The sequence below is a fragment of the Leptidea sinapis genome, chromosome 3 (assembly GCF_905404315.1).
Source record: "Leptidea sinapis chromosome 3, ilLepSina1.1, whole genome shotgun sequence".
NCBI lineage: Eukaryota > Metazoa > Arthropoda > Insecta > Lepidoptera > Pieridae > Leptidea > Leptidea sinapis.
Window position 1 is genome coordinate 7,019,902 of NC_066267.1, and position 17,840 is coordinate 7,037,741.

Genomic DNA, 17,840 nt, shown 5'->3' on the forward strand with positions numbered 1-17,840 from the left:
CGCCTTTACACTTGGCATCCTGTCGAGGAGAGGTTGGAGAGGAGAGGAGATGTTAACTCGCCGGACACTGGAACAAGTTGCTCTATGACAGCCGCCTTCATTCAGACGGACGCGGACGATCGGACTGCGGAGTCCTTCGAGTACGGAACACTTGATCCCGGCAACACGTGTACCTAATCTTCGATAACGTTCGTACGGTCTGCATATAGTTATTGTTTTTAGATAACAAGTGACCTACTATTGAAGTTGGTTGATCCGTCGATATCGTTGTCTCGCCCAGACCGTTATGAGTAATTTGGAAATGAGGTCAGCGGGTGTCACGCGGTCAAAAGTAATTTAAATTTAGTATTCTGGCGATTTGGAGGTCATTGCCGAGACTTGCAAACGTGATTAATAACTGACATTTACAATTATTGTACAAAAAGTATCACAAAAATAAACAACGAACGAATACCAACGAATTAAAACACACTTCAATTGCAAATTGTATTATTTTTATAATTTTCATTTAGAATGCGAGTGTTGAAATATTCTTGTTTAATCATAGTGTAAAGTGCCGATATTTATGTTATACAAAGAAAGGTAACATAGAGTGTAACTTAAATTTTCTAAAGTATCGGTATTTTTTTTTAAATCTACACTCGTCAAATGGGCTCATAGGCTGCAAGTTATTACATATTTCATTATATGTATCAGGCGGAAGTGTTTGAGAATGTGTAACGTGTTCTATATATATGCACATATTATGTATGTTTTAATGTAGACATGAAATTATCGTGAGCATTTTAAAACCAGGCGTCTACTATTTAATATTATATTGAAGCAGTCAGTCTCCTTTCGAAGCCTGAGGCACTCATACATTTCAATTGTAATTATTCACAGTTCTAATAAATTTCTTTTTTTTTAATTTGTTTTACCGATTACTATACTGGTTCGTTACAATTTGCTTACAAAGTATGTGTCAGACTGAATCTGTTTTAAAATGGTTAAAATAGTCTGTTTCAAACACGCTAAAGAGCAAAAAATTCTCCTAGGTATTCGAAAATATCCTAATATTAGATAAATCGGTTAATGATAATGGTTGAAATTTAAAATTTACATTTATTCATGCCTTATCGACGACAGATGAAAATTATATAAATTATCAAAAATCTTATTTTGCAAATTGAATAATGGAATATTTTTATTAAATTACTGTATTATCATCGGTCCTCGATAAATCTACGAAGTTTGAACGAAATCTGGCCGTTTAAAGTGGGTCAAAATAGCGCCCGAATGATTCGGTTACAAACAAATATACAAACAGGTGAAGCTAATAAAAAGGGTATGAAAATACAAGCAACAGTTCCATTGTGCTCTGGTTAGGAATCACAAACCGTTCTCCCCTTAGTGAACAATGTTCTATTATTACTCAATGTCGAATATTCCAGAAACTAGAATGTTCCCCAATAATAAGTATGTTATCAAATACAACGCGTGCGCCCTCGTCGCTATTGCAAGAAAGGATTGTTTTCAGTTTCAGAATACATTCCGTGCGGTGAGCTGCTAGCATTATTAGAGAAGTACTCGACGTTGCCTGAGGAGCTTGTGAAGATATTCGTTGCGGAAATTGCCATCGCAATCGGTAAGAGCAATCGTAGCCAACATTACATTTTGCGATTGTCTATATAACCAGTGGGAGTCTCCTTTACACAGGATGCCGGCTAGATTATAGGTACCACATCGGAGCCTATTTCTGCCATGAAGCAGTAATGTGTAAGTAATTACTGTGTTTCGATCTGAAGAGCGAATTTACTGGGCAAATGATACTTAACATCTTATGTCTCAACGCGACGAGCGCAATTGTGGTGCCGATCAGAATTTTTTGGTTTTTCAAGAATCCTGAGCGGCATATCATGGGCATGGCGTATGATACGCCATCGTTCGTCAGCTGAACGTCCTGCTCGTCTCGTACCTTATTGTATAAAAAAAATACAGTATATAACCATGAATGAAATCTGAAAAAATGTTTACAATTATGTGGAATAAGAGGCTCTGGGTTGGTTTTAATTAATTCAATTTCTATTACAACACTAACATGAATAGTTCTTACTCACGTAACCTACCTGATGCCACAGAACAAAGAATACAATTCTATGTAACGTGTCAACATTTGACAGTTTCAAAACTATTGCCATACTAATCTCAAAATACTTTCCGTTGACCGAAGCAGCGAAATAATCGGCAACACCAAATGGACTCTGTTATTTTTGTTGCAACATACATCGTCTTAAATATTCTATTGTGGTATTCTGAGTTTAAGCAAATCATTTCCAACCTTTCTTAATCTCGTAATATATCTACATAATATATTTATCATCATAATACGTCTGTAGTTTTTTTTATTCCATTTTAATTTAGTTTTACACACACGAGTGTGACGGAACTTTGTTTTATGAAAAAAAAAAATTGTTAATGTCTTGCAGCATGGAATTTTGCTGGAGAGGAAGTATTTACTTTTGATATAATTATAAGTCTTAAGATACATCATGGGAGTATTATCTTTAAAAAGGGTCGTGCATATTAAGGGTTTTCTTATATGTGCTGAAAAACTAGCAACACAAAGAGTTAGTGTTTAGTTTAAAACACACATAATATTATAATAACTACTTTATTGTTAGTATTCAAGCTAAAAAGGGGGAAGGTTGTGAAGGTAAGGGGAAAATGTGTGAAATAGAAGAGTAGAAAATTTATCATCATTTATAATAAACACTCGGTGTCACTTTGACAGCTGAATGACAGTGGTGACATTTAGATTTTGGTTTCACAAAACTGATGGCAAGACGTTGGTTCTGTTATGTTTAATGTGAGGGCCTTCACTTCTCATTGCTTCAGTAATTTATTTATGATTACAGATTTCCTCCACAACGCTGGTGTGATATATCGTGATCTCAAGCCAGAAAATATATTATTAGATTCCGACTACCACATTAAGCTAATCGACTTTGGGCTCTCCAAGTGGCTTTCATTCGGTTCAAGAACAACTACACTATGCGGCACACTTAAATACATGGGTGAGTGTGCATTCATAACTACGTGACACACAAATAATACTTATTTAATGTGGGTATTCTCGAATGTTGATATTAACGTGGATATTCCATATTGATTATATTTTTTTTACCTTTCAGTGTGGGACTTGTCTCGTTACTTTATACTTTGAAATGGCCCAATCAGTATGCGTTTGCGAACGATTCCCGGGAACCCAACTTATGTGAGCCATATTATTTAGTGATTATGTCAGTTTGTGTAGGCAACACGTGCGCGTCTTGCCAGTAACGCCGGCAAGATGAATGCACGCGTAATTACCTTCGAAATGGCAATGGAAGGTAGCCAAGTTGACGAAGTGGTCGCCAGTATCTTCCACACTGTCCTGTTTCACCGCTCGAGTGGCAAGTTCACGTACAACAACGAAGAGAGCTATTCAATACGGACCGTTAGTTACGTGGACGTCGACTGCGACTTTATAGACTTCACGTACGTTTGCTGCGAATCGGACACGCTAGGGCTGAACGTTAAGAAGAAAATATCAGTATTCTCGAAGCTTCTACGGGCGTTAGACGGGACCTCGGCGCCTGCTAAAGGACAGATAAGTTTAGAATTCTTCCAACGACGTCGACCGCATTGGCGTTTCGGTCGAATGGAAACAGTTCCGTGGGAAGTGTGGACGGTTTGCTGCGAACTGACCAAGGCAGAGAACGGTCAGGACATGCACAGCAAACACGAGAACGTAGTCGAGATGTTGCAAGATAAAATTGTTTTCATCACAGAGATAATAAACCGCCACGAGTACGTACCTAAGATGCCCAACCGGTCGGACGCTGATCTCATATTCGATACGTCGTACGCGGACATACAGCCTTACCTGTTCAAGATTGACTACAAGCTCTCTGAAACGGAATCCTACACGGTCGGTAACACCGTCCGGAAGCTCATCCGAGACACACTGGCCTTGTGATAACATTCGGTAACCGGTCGGTTTATTTTGTGATACTCGTCGGTTTAAGGTGTCAATCGATTTTAATCGTTAGTCACGCAATATTATTTTGTGAAGAATTTATTATCGACGTACAATAATTATTTGGTCGGGCGTTTTTTAATATAAGTGGATAAAAAAGCTATATCTGTGACACTTTTAATTTATATAATATATTGTATGTACTTAGTTTATGTAATATGGATAAATATATCGATATTTATTTATCATTTCACAATTATGTGTATTTTAACTTTCTTTTTAGTAAACAAGTCATATTAGATTATTAAGACGTAGCTGGTAAAAGCGTCCACGTATTCTGTTGTAAGTTAAAGTTATATAGGTTTTGTATATCTATAGTAACTATTTAATGAAGCGTAACTTTTGAAGTACATTATAGACTTTATTATATAGAATTTAAAAGATAGAATGATGGTACATAATTTTAAATGTAAATTTTAAATTAATAATATTTTCAAGTATCCTATATATTAAGTTAGTTCAGAGTGATATAGTTAAATAATTTTATATTAATGACATGTACATGTATATTATAGAGGCGTATGAAAACAATAACTTTATATAGAAAATGTCGTAGAATTTTATTATAATATCGTAAGTTGTAGTCATAATGTATATATGTGTATATAATGACGATTGTACTAAGTATTTTAAGAAGTCTCTCATTCAAATTGTTCTTTAATGTTTGGAATATTCAGAGCTTTATTACGGTAACGTTCTGCTTAGTTTTTTGTAATTTTCTCTTACATTAACGACGTAAATTAACAATGAGTGTGATAGATACAATATTATACTAACTTATGTCGGTGCATGGATAGTAGAATAGGTAAAAAATAAAACAAAAATGAAGAAAAATATTATGTGTTCCAAGGCAGTGATAAGTAGAGTAGGTTGTTTTGATTTTGTTCTTGTTAAGACCATTGCCCGAGTTTTTGTAATTTTTCAGAGCTATTTAGAATAGATCATTAAGATAAAAATAGAACTACCCACATATTGATACTGTCTCTTAGGTTTTATTATTCCGATTTTTACTTTATTATACATAGAACTATCTATATTATCACTGTATTTATAATGTTACTGTGTGACTGAAGCGATAATACCATAGTAAACTATGACATTATTTTCTACATAAAGTTTCTTATCCATATTATTCTAACTATGTTATCTATATAATATTATATATAAGAGATTTCAACACATATATTGACTCATGTCGATATCTTTGGAACCATAAGATGTAGAGACTTGAAATTAAGTAGGAATATTCATCTCGTTTTTTTTATTATGAATAGAACAACGTCTGTCGGGTCCGCTTAGAATCTTTATAATTTGAATAAAAATAAAAATTGCCGCTAAAACTCTATGTCACGTGCACGTCTAAAAAATGCCGACAAAAAATAATGGTTGCCATTCAAATTGGGCAACATTAAAGTGGCCATCCCCTATTGTGAGTATTATATTTTTGAGGAACAGCTAAGCTTGTTTTAAAAGCTAAGTTATGTAAAGAGGATGGATGATACCAAATTGACTGCACACAAACCAAGTATGGTAGGAATATTTTCGGAAGTCGACTTAAGTCAGGGATGTATTAAAAAGGGGCCAGTTGTATGTGTGTTATATGAAATGATAAAACTCCGTTGAAACTATTTCTCAATGTGAAACACAGACGATACTTACTATTGACCAGGGGGAGGCTCCTTTGACCAGGATGTCGGCTAGATTATGAGCACAACAATGGCGCTTCTTTCGGCCGTGAAGCAGTAATGTGCAAGCATTATTGTGTTTAGTTCTGAAGGGCGCCGTAGCTAGTGAAATTACTTAGATAATGAGACTTAACATCTTACGTCTCGAGGTGACGAGCGCAATTGTAGTGCCGCTCAGGGTTTTCAAGAATCCTGAGCGGTAATGGGCAGGGCGTATCAATTACCACCAGCTGAATGACCTGCTCGTCTCGTCCCTTATTGTCATAAAAAAAAACTTACTTTACCGAATACTCAACAATTTTATACTCTTTGTAAAACGAAAAGTGACGAAATCTTTTATGTACCCCATGTACTTACAACTAGACGTAATTAGTTTACTCTTAAAGAATAGGATGGAAACATTATTCCAAACCACTTCTTTTTGTGATTCAATATCTTTATATTCCAATCCAATCTTTCAATATGCTCCTCCAGTGATCATAAGACTTTTTAAATCCTGGAGAATATAGTCCTTCCCCTCGTTATCCCCTTTTCGGTTTCATCCCCTTGTACTTGTTGACGACAAACGAATTTTGGAGGATTTATGTATCTCAATGTCCATTGCGTTAGAAAGGCATTGTAAACTTTGTCTTAAATGTAAAATAAATTATTAAAAAAAATACGTGTGGCACTCAGGGACTGCCGCGGTAAAGCTATTGCATAGCATTTTTCATCAACTTATGCAATTATAATTATTTATTTATTTTATTTATGCAGTATTTTTTTTTTGATAAAATTAATTTAAAAAAAGTAAACGGGAAGTGAGTAAAATTGTACTTGCAAGATTTGATTACAGACAGACAACGGGACAGGTGAAACTAAATAAAAATGCTTGTCATAATAACAAAAATTAAAAAAACGTGATAAAAAAAATAAAGACATACCCCAGGCACGAACCTGGGACCTTCTGCACAAAAAGCATACGTGTAACCGCTGTTCCACGGCAACTGTAATGACCGAGGTTAAATATCTATATAGATCTAGTAAGTAAGCGTTAGGTTATTTTCGTTACGGAATTTCTGGATTCGGTCTCCATGCTCAAGGCCCGCGATAGAAGCTATGCAATAGCTTAAAAAATACTCGTCTAGTGTAAAAATCACTTACTACACTAAGAACCATTATTAAAACCTATATTACTTAAAAGAGTTATTATCCCACAGACAGATACTCATATATTGTATCTGTTAAATCTATACTTCTTTTTCCGTCTGGGTAATAACTAGAAAAACTTATCCCTATCCTGAAAACCTTAGCACACCACTGCTTTTGGTGCCTATATCAACAGATTGATCAATATTTTTAATAGTTTATTTATTTTGTCTCATGTAAAATCAATTATAAGTACCTACTAAAGATCCTATGATACAGTATTTCTGATTACTATGATGTTAATCCAACTTTGGTAACACGTATTACAAAAAAAAATAATAATTTGTGGAATAGTAAGAAAGCTACTTCATGCCATAAGGTTAAATAAGGAAGAAATGATTAGGTAATAAGATCCGCACAATTATTATACATTGACTCCTACATACGTAAAATAATAATGTGGGCAATGTATATACATCGCCCCAAAAAGACTAACACGATTTAGCCGAATAGTAGGCATAATAAGTTTGTTTGTTCCTCGTTTCAACATTATGATTATCGCAGTTTTAAAATAATTCACCTACCTATATGACAGTATCAAGAATATTATATTGAGAGGCTAAGAATATAGCTGTTTATTTTATTAAATTTCTCTCTTAATAATTCTTTAGGATTTACGTTATAAAATATAACGGGATTAGCACTCTCCTGCAGTACAAAGATAGTATTAATATCGCCTGCGTTGTCCCTATAATTTTTAATGTTATATTAGGTAGCGTTAAAATTAAAGGGGCAAGTTACTAGCATAGCTTTTCATATCGAATTTAACGAGTTTTTGCTTATATCATTTTTTCTAAGATTATATCTTAGCGAGAGTCATAGGAAAACAATAAATGAATATAAATTATACTACTCTTGCCTTCGTCAAATTATTTTAAATTGTTTACTCAACAGTACATAATTACATCCTTCAGTGGATTTTATACCTGCATCACAATGAACGACGTTTTGAACTTAAATCGTCGTCACAATAAACTCATCAATGAGTATAATATACGTATGCAATATTTTGTTAACTTGCTCAAAACGTCAGCGAAATTTTTAATTTTGATGTTATCTATGTAGAAAATTACCTTAAAACTTTTTTTTTTATGAAAATAAGGGACGAGACGGCAGGCCGTTCAGCTGATGGTAATTGATACGACCTGCCCATTACGATGCAGTGCCGCTCAGGGTTCTTGAAAACCCCAAAAATTCTGAGCGGCACTATAATTGCGCTCGTCACCTTGAGACGTAAGATGTTAAGTCTCATTTGCCAAGTAATTTCACTAGCTACGGCGCCCTTCAGACCGAAACACAATAATGTTTACACATTTATGCATCGGCTTGCATCCTGTGCAAAGGAGCCTCCCACTAGTCAACCTTACCTTAAAACGTCATATACGTACACTGAATGAGAACGCAATCCAAACATCTCCGCAGTGATTTTTATTGTAAAATTGTCTACAGAAAACCACTATTAATCTATCGTTTTTTTACATGAAAGCTACTGAAAACTCTTGGTATTATCGCGTTTGTCATGTATTTATATAAGGCTTTGTCCACATGTGGCAAGCAATCGGAAAGCGTCCCTTATCCTCGCCTCGATCGTTACATCTGGATGCGCCCTAAATCATATTTTTGATTGTTTTCAAATCAATAAAAAGCTACTATCAACAAACAGTGTTTTTGCTTTAATTCACTGTAGTTTAAAAATGTACGTCTATTAGTTTAAATAAAATAATATTGACGTTAATAAGATGCTATCTTTTTGAAACGAAGTTCCTTACGGCAGGCTTGGAGGTGATAGGGATTTTGCTGCGCGACCGAATATAACCGTTAAATGAGACGTGCGCAGGCGCGACAGTCGCATACACAAGCGAGTAGTGTATATATTATCAATATTATTATATTAATATATGATAACGATTATAGCAATATTAGAACGTTTTTTTTGCAATTTGTGTCGATTCTACATTAGCCGAAGGAACTTCGTTCTTACCTGGTGTCCCACGACACCACATCATTTTTATTTAATTTATGGAAAATGTATGAATCCATCCATTTAGTTATGATTTACTTTCCTACCTCAATTTGTGACTAGCTGTATCTATTGTAGCATGTAGCAGTATCATCTCTCGTTTGATTATTTTCGTCTATTTATTTAGTTTTTCTCACCAAAGAAATGGCTGTCCTCTCTGGCAGCGTCGTTTGGCATAATGTTAATAGTTTTACTACTATCATGTGCGATGCTTCCGTTTCGATTTGAAACAAGTGTATTGTTGAATCGATCTAAGAAACCTCTCAAGTACACAAAACATTTCCAATAGTCAATTAAAATGGCGTAACATCCAAGATGACGCAACTTTTCCTATTTGGGTCACTTTACCTTATAAAACACAAAGATAAAATTATAAAATTTTAAGTTTTATCATCGTGAAAGTAATAAAACTATTACGCTTAGATCAGTTATACGTCTAGATAGATTCTGACAGCTGTGAAAATGTACAAAAAATCGAGGCTGAAAGTTAACCTCTATTTTGAGCAATGCACTCTAACACAAAGCTTGTCACGCACATTAAAGCTATAAACTTTGCCTGTTTTCTTCGGTAGTCTAGCAGCAAGAGACTCTATGTAGACATATAAATTATCTAAGATATTATGATGGAACGTTTTCTTCAATTTTGGTGATAAGACAATATTGTATTTTATTTCGCGGAATGATGGCGTGCGTCTTAATAAAGTTTATGTTTGCACTTGTATATTGTGATGCACAATTGGTATGGCCTTACTGGACAATGTTAAAACATAGTACAGTGCTCCCAAATTGATAATGCGCATACAGATTTTCTCCACTTTTCGGCAACGGTCGTATTTCCCGACCGTCGGGAGACGATATATATATAGAGTGGTGTGTAATAGGAGCTCTATATAATTCCACATCGACTGAACACGTGCAGTCGGCGCCAATACTTAAAGACAACTGACTGACCGGCTACCACAGCCGACCGCCCGATTTGTTTTCGTAATGTGAACACATGATTTGAATTCTATTTCTTTCGCACAAGGTGCAAAATGCAAGTGCATTGTTTAGGGCTCTTACGATTGAATGATTCGGGTATTTTCGGGAATACGCCCATTAGCGAAGATCTGTATGCGCATTATTAATTTGGGAGCACTGTATGTATCGAGTTTAAGTGTTGAATGTATGTGAATGTGTCAGTGTGTAGGCTACTTAACGTGTTGCTTACGTGCTCTAAGTGGCTTATACACTAACCAATAGTTGAAACGCTATTGTGTTGAATCAGTTCAAAAACAGGAACATTAGTCTTGTGATAATTTATAAAGATATGTGAATAAATGATGAAGTATTTATGGTTGTTTCTCTTAACTATTCACTACAGATAAACAATATATACCTACAGTAAATTAATGTATTTTCAAATAAGCTTACGACCAAATACCACGATGGTCGTTATGTGAGTTACTAAGAAAGCTGTACAATTTCGAATTTAATCTTTAATTGAATAATACAAATTACATTTGTTTTTATAATTTATGAACGATGCGTGAGTCGAAACGGTTGGCTCAGTTTGTAAGAGCGCTCGGACGGAACCTGAGAGGCGTGGGTTCAAGTTCCGCATCGTTCATAAACATTGGTTACATATTTAATATGTATAATTAATCCCATAAGTGAGGGTTATCACTTTAAAATAACAAATTGTTTATAATTTACTCGTGCTGCAGGAGAATGTAGGCGACGGTGATCACTTAACAATTAATAAAATTATTATTTATAAAATAAAATCGTGTCCCGACTATCTTAAAGCGAATACTAACAGCGATTGTAAGGATTTGTCTATCGGAAATGGCTCTTTATAATACATACCTTGCGTCAGTGTCGGATTTACAGATTTGGCGCCCGCGGGCTATTCATTTTTTGCCTCCTCAAAATGTTGATATCTTAGTCCACAAAATCATATCAATTTTCTATCAATAAAATTCCAACTTTATGATTTGTGCTCTTTTTGAACTTTTCCCGTATGGTTAGTATCATTGAGAACCATGGTACCGTGTTAGATCATTAATTTTTAGAATAACGCAATAGCGATTCGATATTATTTCAGGGTTAACACATTTCTCATTGTCACAGATAGACTCGTATCGGATTTAACGAGAGATTGTTATTTTAATTAATAAATCGTTTAGCAATTGTTTATGTAGAGATATTTATTGTTTAGCATTGTTTATAGGACTATATTTCGATTTTTGTGAAATATTTTAATTTCTCTCCAATTTTCGAAAATCGTATTTTGTGTGTGTATATTTTTTTTACAATTTGTAAGTAAATCGAAATAAAAAAATTGTGAACAGCCTACTCAGCCTGCTGGTCAATCCGCCACTGCCTTTCGTCGTTCTTGAAGTTATAACTACTTGAAAAATTATCACAATGAATTTAACGATTCGCGCATACGATCACGCAAATCGACACCCTGACGTTAGCTGGTCAACTAGACCACTTGTATCATACTTCAGGTACTGTAACTCATATTGTGAGTTGCAAGGTCTGAACTACAACCAATGGACGGTAATTAAATTAAATTTCAATTTATACATTTGTTAAAATAATGATACGATAATGATATTTAATTACACGTTATTTAACTTAATTATGCGGTTTTTTAAATATTTTTACTTGTATTTTTTTTTTGATAATAAGGCACGAGACGAGCAGGACGTTCAGCTGATTGTAATTGATACGTCATGCCCATTACAATGCAGTGCCGCTCAGTATTCTCAAAAAATTGTATTTAATACCTTCTTTATTACAATATTGTTCTTTCTACAAACAAAATAGCACGAATAATAAAATATGTAAGGATTTTTGTTTTGTTACGCCAAAGAAGAATAACTGCTTGAGTGCGTACATCAGTACATACACACTTTTTGAAGGGAAAACTTCTTTAGCTGCGTTGAGAACTTTTCTTGGGACGGGTATAATATGTTAAATTCGCGTCAGGACATGATCGAAAATTTGTAAGACGTTGTCGTTGATATTATGGAAGAAAGTTGATTTTTCTGAGAGATAAACTATTTAATGTAAAATTATTGTAATAGTTTTGATGTGTTTAATTTGTTCTTGTGTACGATAACGCAAGAAATGAATATTGTATTTATCCAAATAAATGCTAGTACTTTTACACTTATAAATGAAGCAAATCGTGCGAAATTATTCCCTAACCATTTCAAAATATTCAAAAATGCGTTACTGGTCAAGTTTTCAAGTCAAGTGTTGACTTCTGCCGGCACTCCCGGAGTGCAACCCGTTGTTTTAATCCATTAAGAATTTGTCTTTGAGCAGATGATACCGTCCAACATTAGGCGTGCTGTTCGTGACTTAAATTAAGTACTCTAATAAAAATTCGTTTGACTGTGTTGATTGTGTGTTACGTCTACTTAGAAATCAACTTTTTTGTGCATTCAAACAATATGTTATGTGAAATAAGATATCAAGAAAACTTCGTGTGCTCAAGGCAGAAGAAATTCCTACCATTACAATAAGTACTTGTTTGTTTTTTTTTATAGTTTTATAATTTAGTGTGAATGGAGGAATGATGCGTGGAGCACAAGAGGTGTGAAAGGTTTCTAATTATATGTAGATATATATCTGTATACCAACATAGTTTGATTAGAATTATTTCAAAAAATTATGATTATTCAAAAGTTTTTTTCTCCACAAACCGATGTAACTCCCGCACACTAAAACAAAGTGCCATACATATCGCGAGTGTAACACGTAGCTTGTCACGCACACTAAAGTAATAAACCTGGCCTATTTTCATCGATTGTATAGCAGGAAGAGGCTCTATCTAGAAGTATATCTTATTGTAGCTATTGTACTATCTAATTATACTATGTATTATTTTTTCTGAAACAATTCTAATCATGCTATAAAGTATTAGTTTAATGAATAAGATATAATTTATTGTCTTTTCTTCAGCACCTGAGATACTGGATCGGGAACCATACGGGCATGCTGTGGACTGGTGGGCGCTAGGAGTCTTGTCATGCCGGATGCTGACTGGTCAAGTAAGTAATTTAGTTAGTGGCTTTTCATACGACCCGGTTGCCGGGTAGCCGGCGGCGAAGTGTAGGGTCGAGTATGATAGCTTTCACACGTACCGCCAAAAATTAAGGAAGACGGTCGCCGGGTGCTCACCGGATCTACCACTGGGCGATCGGTGGCCGGAGCCACAGTGATGTATAGAACATGTAACAAGCTTTCATACGCCCTGACGGTCAGTCGCCCAGGTACAATCACGTCGTTTTGTCTCACAACCGCGTGTCGTCAAAATTTATGCGAAAAATACAAAATGGAGATGTATCTAGACGTTTGTAGAAACTCTGTAAATAGTTTTTCAAACTGTGATGTAATTGAGTAAAAGAGAATATTGACAGCCTAAAGTACGTGAAAAACTTGTTTTCACCTCTCCAGCACGAAAAGGGAGCTATGCTGCGCGAAAACTCGCTTTTTGCTGCGAGCATGAGGCAAAGTGATTTAAATTTCGAACCCCACGTGACCATACATCCGGGATTACCCCCCGTTAAAAAAAATAAACAATGCGATCCGGTGCGTTCCGAAACTCATTTTAGCCTAGCGTATTATCCCATTGTCACAAAAATTTATATGTTACTTATCGAAATCTAGGATTTTTACGTAGTAGTAGTACTACTACGTAGAGACGTCGCATCATTGTGTGTCTTCTACCGCATTTATCACGGGGAGTGATCCGAAGAGCTGTTTAACCTGATTCCTGCCGCCGAATTCCACCTTCGCACGACACGCCACAAGTTAGGATTTCATCCCCACCATCTGGATGTGTGGCGGTCCTCCACAGTGAGATTTTCAAGGAGCTTTCTCCCTCGTACTACAAAGCTATGGAATGAGCTTCCTTGTGCGGTGTTTCCGGGACAATACGACATGGGTACCTTCAAAAAAAGCGCGTACACCGTCCTTAAAGGCCGGCAACGCTCTTCAGATTCCTCTGGTGTTGCAAGAGAATGTGGGCGGCACAAACCGAGCACAAACAAAAAAACCGAGTGCGCGATATTGTGGTGCGGTCCGGTCCGGGCGACCGGACGGCTGCGGGTGGAGGGGTTATTAATTTTAAACGGCTGCAGTTCCTATTAATTTGCATTTTAAATGACTATCAACAAATCGCAGAGTCAAACTGTAATCTTTTTTTATGGAAAAGTGATCTCCGCCGCCCAACTTCTCTTGCAACACTAGAGGAATCAAAAGAGCATTGCCGGCCTATATCTCTGGATCTAACCGATATTGGAAATTCTGTTACCAATAGAAATTAAAATTTTTGTGAGAGTCATTTCATAGTATTTGTAAAATACGTCGGAGAAAAAACCGTCGAACACTAAAAATAAATTTAATGGCAAAAAATGCATGGTCAGATAGTATTATTATATTTATTGCTATCTATGTCTTTTCATTGTCCATCTGTAACTACTTATGTAGATAATTATTTAACCTAGTTGTAAGTTTTCCTAAAATTTCAAAATAAATAGCTTGAATCCGGCGCACACCCTAGCAGAATATATTGTATGAGGCCCAGGTCTGGCCACATATGTAATTTGGTCGATTGCATCATAAGCCTTAACAATATATATGATTAATATTCGGGGATCCAGCATTATGAACGGCTCGATCGCTTTGCGCTGCGAAGAGACATCTGCGACTTCACTTCTTCTAGTGTATTTATCACGGCGAGTGTTCCGAATACCACGCGTATCATTTTTAATTATCACCCCCATTATCTCCGTAGTGCTATTTCAAGGATACTTCAGCGACATTCTAAGAAACTTTGGAATAACTGTCTAGCAAGGTGTTCTCAGGACGATACTACATGGGTGCTTTTAAAAAATCCGCGTAAACCTACCTAAAAGGCCGGCCATACTCCTATGATAACTCTGGTATCATGAAAATCACTGACGGCTACATATCTACTTTGTGCAAGGCGATCACTGCAATTATTGTGACTCAAATTTAACCTCGAAAAATATGTGATATCGGGAAAATCGAGGTTTCTAGTCGAGCCAGAAATGGTGAGAGCATTATGCATAAATGCTTCAACTTTTAGAATCACTACCATTGCTTGTTACAATGATATGACACAATTAAGCTTATGATAAATAGATCGTTGATTCAAAACTAAATAGAGTGTCGATGACACTTATTAACCCAACATGGTGCATTATTTCATGTTCGCTTACTCCTTTGAATAATCAGTAATGTCTCTTGGTATGACTAATGCAGAGAACCACGAACACCTGGAAATGCTTAAAGGAAGTGAAGAAATTATTGCCTTCTATAAGGTTTTCAGCCATTGTAGCTGAAGCATAGCAAAGGTTGCACTTATTACATCATAGTTCACATTATTTTGAATATTCAAGGAGTGATCACTTGCCACAGAGTTCGGAATACTTGCTTTGTGTAATTTAGGCTTCATGTTAAGGTAAGGTAATCTTATAGGGCAATAAAACCTTTCAATAATAATAAATGTTTAAAAAATATTAATAAAAATTAAACACCATCTTGTAGCAACGCCTACAGAAAAGACATTTAATCGATTGAGGTTAAAAGCCACATCAGATGGAATTTATTGTTATGTTAACTATTGATTTTGTTCTGCTGTATCGCATTATACTATGGAAATAAAAAAAAAACAAATTGTAGAAAACGTATTTATTTGTTACTTATAGTACCGCAAATTCGATAATTTATTCAAAAATAATTATTACAACATAGGTAATTTATAAGTTTCTATTAGAAGTAAGTCTCTAGAACTACTTTGACGATCACGTGATCACGATCACCGATGAGCACAGACACCGGCTGCTCACACGAGTATCTATCACAAACTCACTAGTAGGAGCCGCGACACATGCCACTTAGAGGCGGGGGGCGCGTGTCGAGGACATTCTGTCGACACACGCCTGCCGCCGTAACTTGAAGTTATATTGCTTATCTAAGAGGTAGGAGAGCTCGGTTTTTCGGGCTTTTCAGCGCTCTCCGCTGTTTCATCGCTGTCTGCCTTTGGCCCGCTTTCATCACTCTCCTCAGAGCTGGGCTTTGGTTCATCTCCTAGAAGTTGTTCGCCTTCTTTTACTTCGATTGTCTTTTCAATTGGCTTTACAGCCTCCACAGGTGCTTCAACTGCCTTTTCTTTGGGGGCTGCTTCTTTGTCATCTTTTTTGTCATTCACTTCTGCGACGGGCTCCGCAACTTTGACAGCGGTTACAGACTCTGCAGGCTTCTCTTCAACTTTCACAGCTTCCTCTGGTTTTTCTTCGATTTTGACATCAGATTTATTTTCATCTGCAGCGTCGCGGACTATACGTTGGGGCTTTTCGACAGTGTCAGGTTTTGGTTCAACTGGAGCTTCAGGGATAGCTGACTTTACGGCAACTTCTTCTTTCTTGTCTTCAACTTTTGATTCTACTGGCGTGTTTTCAGGTACACTTGCTGTCTTTATAGATGACACATCAGCCGGGGTTTCTTCCTTCTTTTCTTCAGTAACTGCTTCAACGTTTTTCGCAACGATAGCTGGTTGTGCTTCAGATGGGGGATTGATGGCTGCTGGGTCGACGACGTCAGCGACTGCTGCTGGATTTTTTACTGCTTCAACGATATCAATAGGTTCTTCAGGAGTAGCGGATTTAGCGGCTGCTTCATCATTTACTTCCTTTGCCTGTGGTTCAGCATTCTTATTATCTCCCACTACAGTTTCAGTTTTATCATTCTTTACGTCAGGCTTTACATCGCTAACAGGTGTTTCCGGTTTTTGTTCTGACTCTTCGGGTTTGACTTCTGGTATTACTTTTTTTACTTCTTCCTTTACATCAGGCTCAGATACTGCAGGTATATCTACAGGTTTATTTTTGACTTGTGCTGCATCAGGTTCGTTCACAACTGACGCCGCTGGCTCTTCGGCTTTCTTTTCTGCAATTGATGGCTGTACATCACTTAAGGGTTTTTCATCCTCACTCTTAGTTTCTACGATGGAAGCAGGAGCGACGGGAGTCTCTTGTTTTTCTTCGGCTACGGGCATCGCCATGCTTAAAGCCACCAAGGCTAAGCAAGTAATAAGCACCTTCATTCTGTAAATAAAATAAATTACATAAATTATTAAATATAATATACCTAGTAGTGTAAAACAAATCGCAACTGAATCGTGAGAAGGCCAATGTTACGCGCTCATAACAATATCAAGTAACTAAAGCAATCTTTCAATTACGTCTGAGTAATCTATCTAAGGGCCTGATATGCTGGAGGCAAATACCCATCTACAAATTGAATTAAAAGTTGTCATGGTTGAGAAGGAAATGGGTAATTTGAGAAAGTGACTGTAATAATATGACGTTTTAATTTAATCTGAATGCTCTGAATCGGTTAAATAAAATATATGCTAAAAGCTTAGATAATTTATACGTTAGATATAGTCTCTTGCTGGTAGACTACCGATAAGAACAGGCCAGTAATATTAGTTTAGTGTGCGTGACAAGCTACGTTTTACACACGCGATTTGTATGACACTATGTGTTAGTGAATTTGAAGCGTGAATTTCTCAAAATAGAGGTTAGTTCTAAATTCTATTTTTTTTTCGACGTTTTCACAGCTGTCATAGTCTATCCAGACGTATAAATGATATAAGGTTAAAAGTATTAATTTATCAAAGAAGGCTTAAATAAAATCTAATAAGGTATGATGGTTTATTAAGCGTTGGTCGTGGAGAAGTATCTTATCGTACAGCAAGCTATTTATAGAAGTCATTAACGTTAGGCTGGAATATTAAGTCTGTATCCTAGATCCTGTTGGAATGTGGTCTGGCGCCGCTCCGCAAATAGATAACATCAAT

General features: G+C 36.1%; 3 protein-coding genes across 6 annotated transcripts in view; 2 read left to right on the forward strand and 1 right to left on the reverse strand.

Annotated features, from left to right (window-relative positions):
• Positions 1 to 17,840, forward strand: part of LOC126979438 (serine/threonine-protein kinase S6KL) — a 111,774-nt gene that overhangs the window by 15,056 nt on the left and 78,878 nt on the right. Inside the window, exons 5-7 of one of the 2 annotated variants that reach the window (XM_050828742.1) lie at positions 1,517 to 1,624; positions 2,895 to 3,053; positions 12,911 to 12,999. In XM_050828742.1, coding sequence (XP_050684699.1) covers positions 1,517 to 1,624; positions 2,895 to 3,053; positions 12,911 to 12,999 — 356 coding nt within the window. Of the gene's footprint in view, positions 1 to 1,516; positions 1,625 to 2,894; positions 3,054 to 3,170; positions 3,309 to 12,910; positions 13,000 to 17,840 lie in introns of those variants that run through there. The other variant, XM_050828744.1, reaches the window with a different exon arrangement.
• Positions 3,317 to 10,282, forward strand: LOC126979476 (autophagy-related protein 101). Its single transcript, XM_050828801.1, has one exon. The coding sequence runs from the start codon at positions 3,329 to 3,331 to the stop codon at positions 3,995 to 3,997; it is 669 nt and encodes a 222-aa protein (XP_050684758.1). The 5' UTR covers positions 3,317 to 3,328; the 3' UTR covers positions 3,998 to 10,282.
• Positions 15,653 to 17,840, reverse strand: part of LOC126979445 (probable serine/threonine-protein kinase kinX) — a 53,838-nt gene continuing 51,650 nt past the window's right edge. For all 3 annotated transcript variants that reach the window (XM_050828755.1, XM_050828756.1, XM_050828754.1), the window contains exon 2: positions 15,653 to 17,082. In XM_050828755.1, the coding sequence (XP_050684712.1) occupies positions 15,951 to 17,081 (1,131 nt within the window). In that variant the 5' untranslated portion in view covers position 17,082 and the 3' untranslated portion in view covers positions 15,653 to 15,950. The remainder of the gene's footprint in view (positions 17,083 to 17,840) is intronic.

Bases quoted from the DNA above. Each gene is read 5' to 3' on its own strand.
- LOC126979476 (XM_050828801.1), top strand. From the start codon at position 3,329: ATGAATGCACGCGTAATTACCTTCGAAATGGCAATGGAAGGTAGCCAA.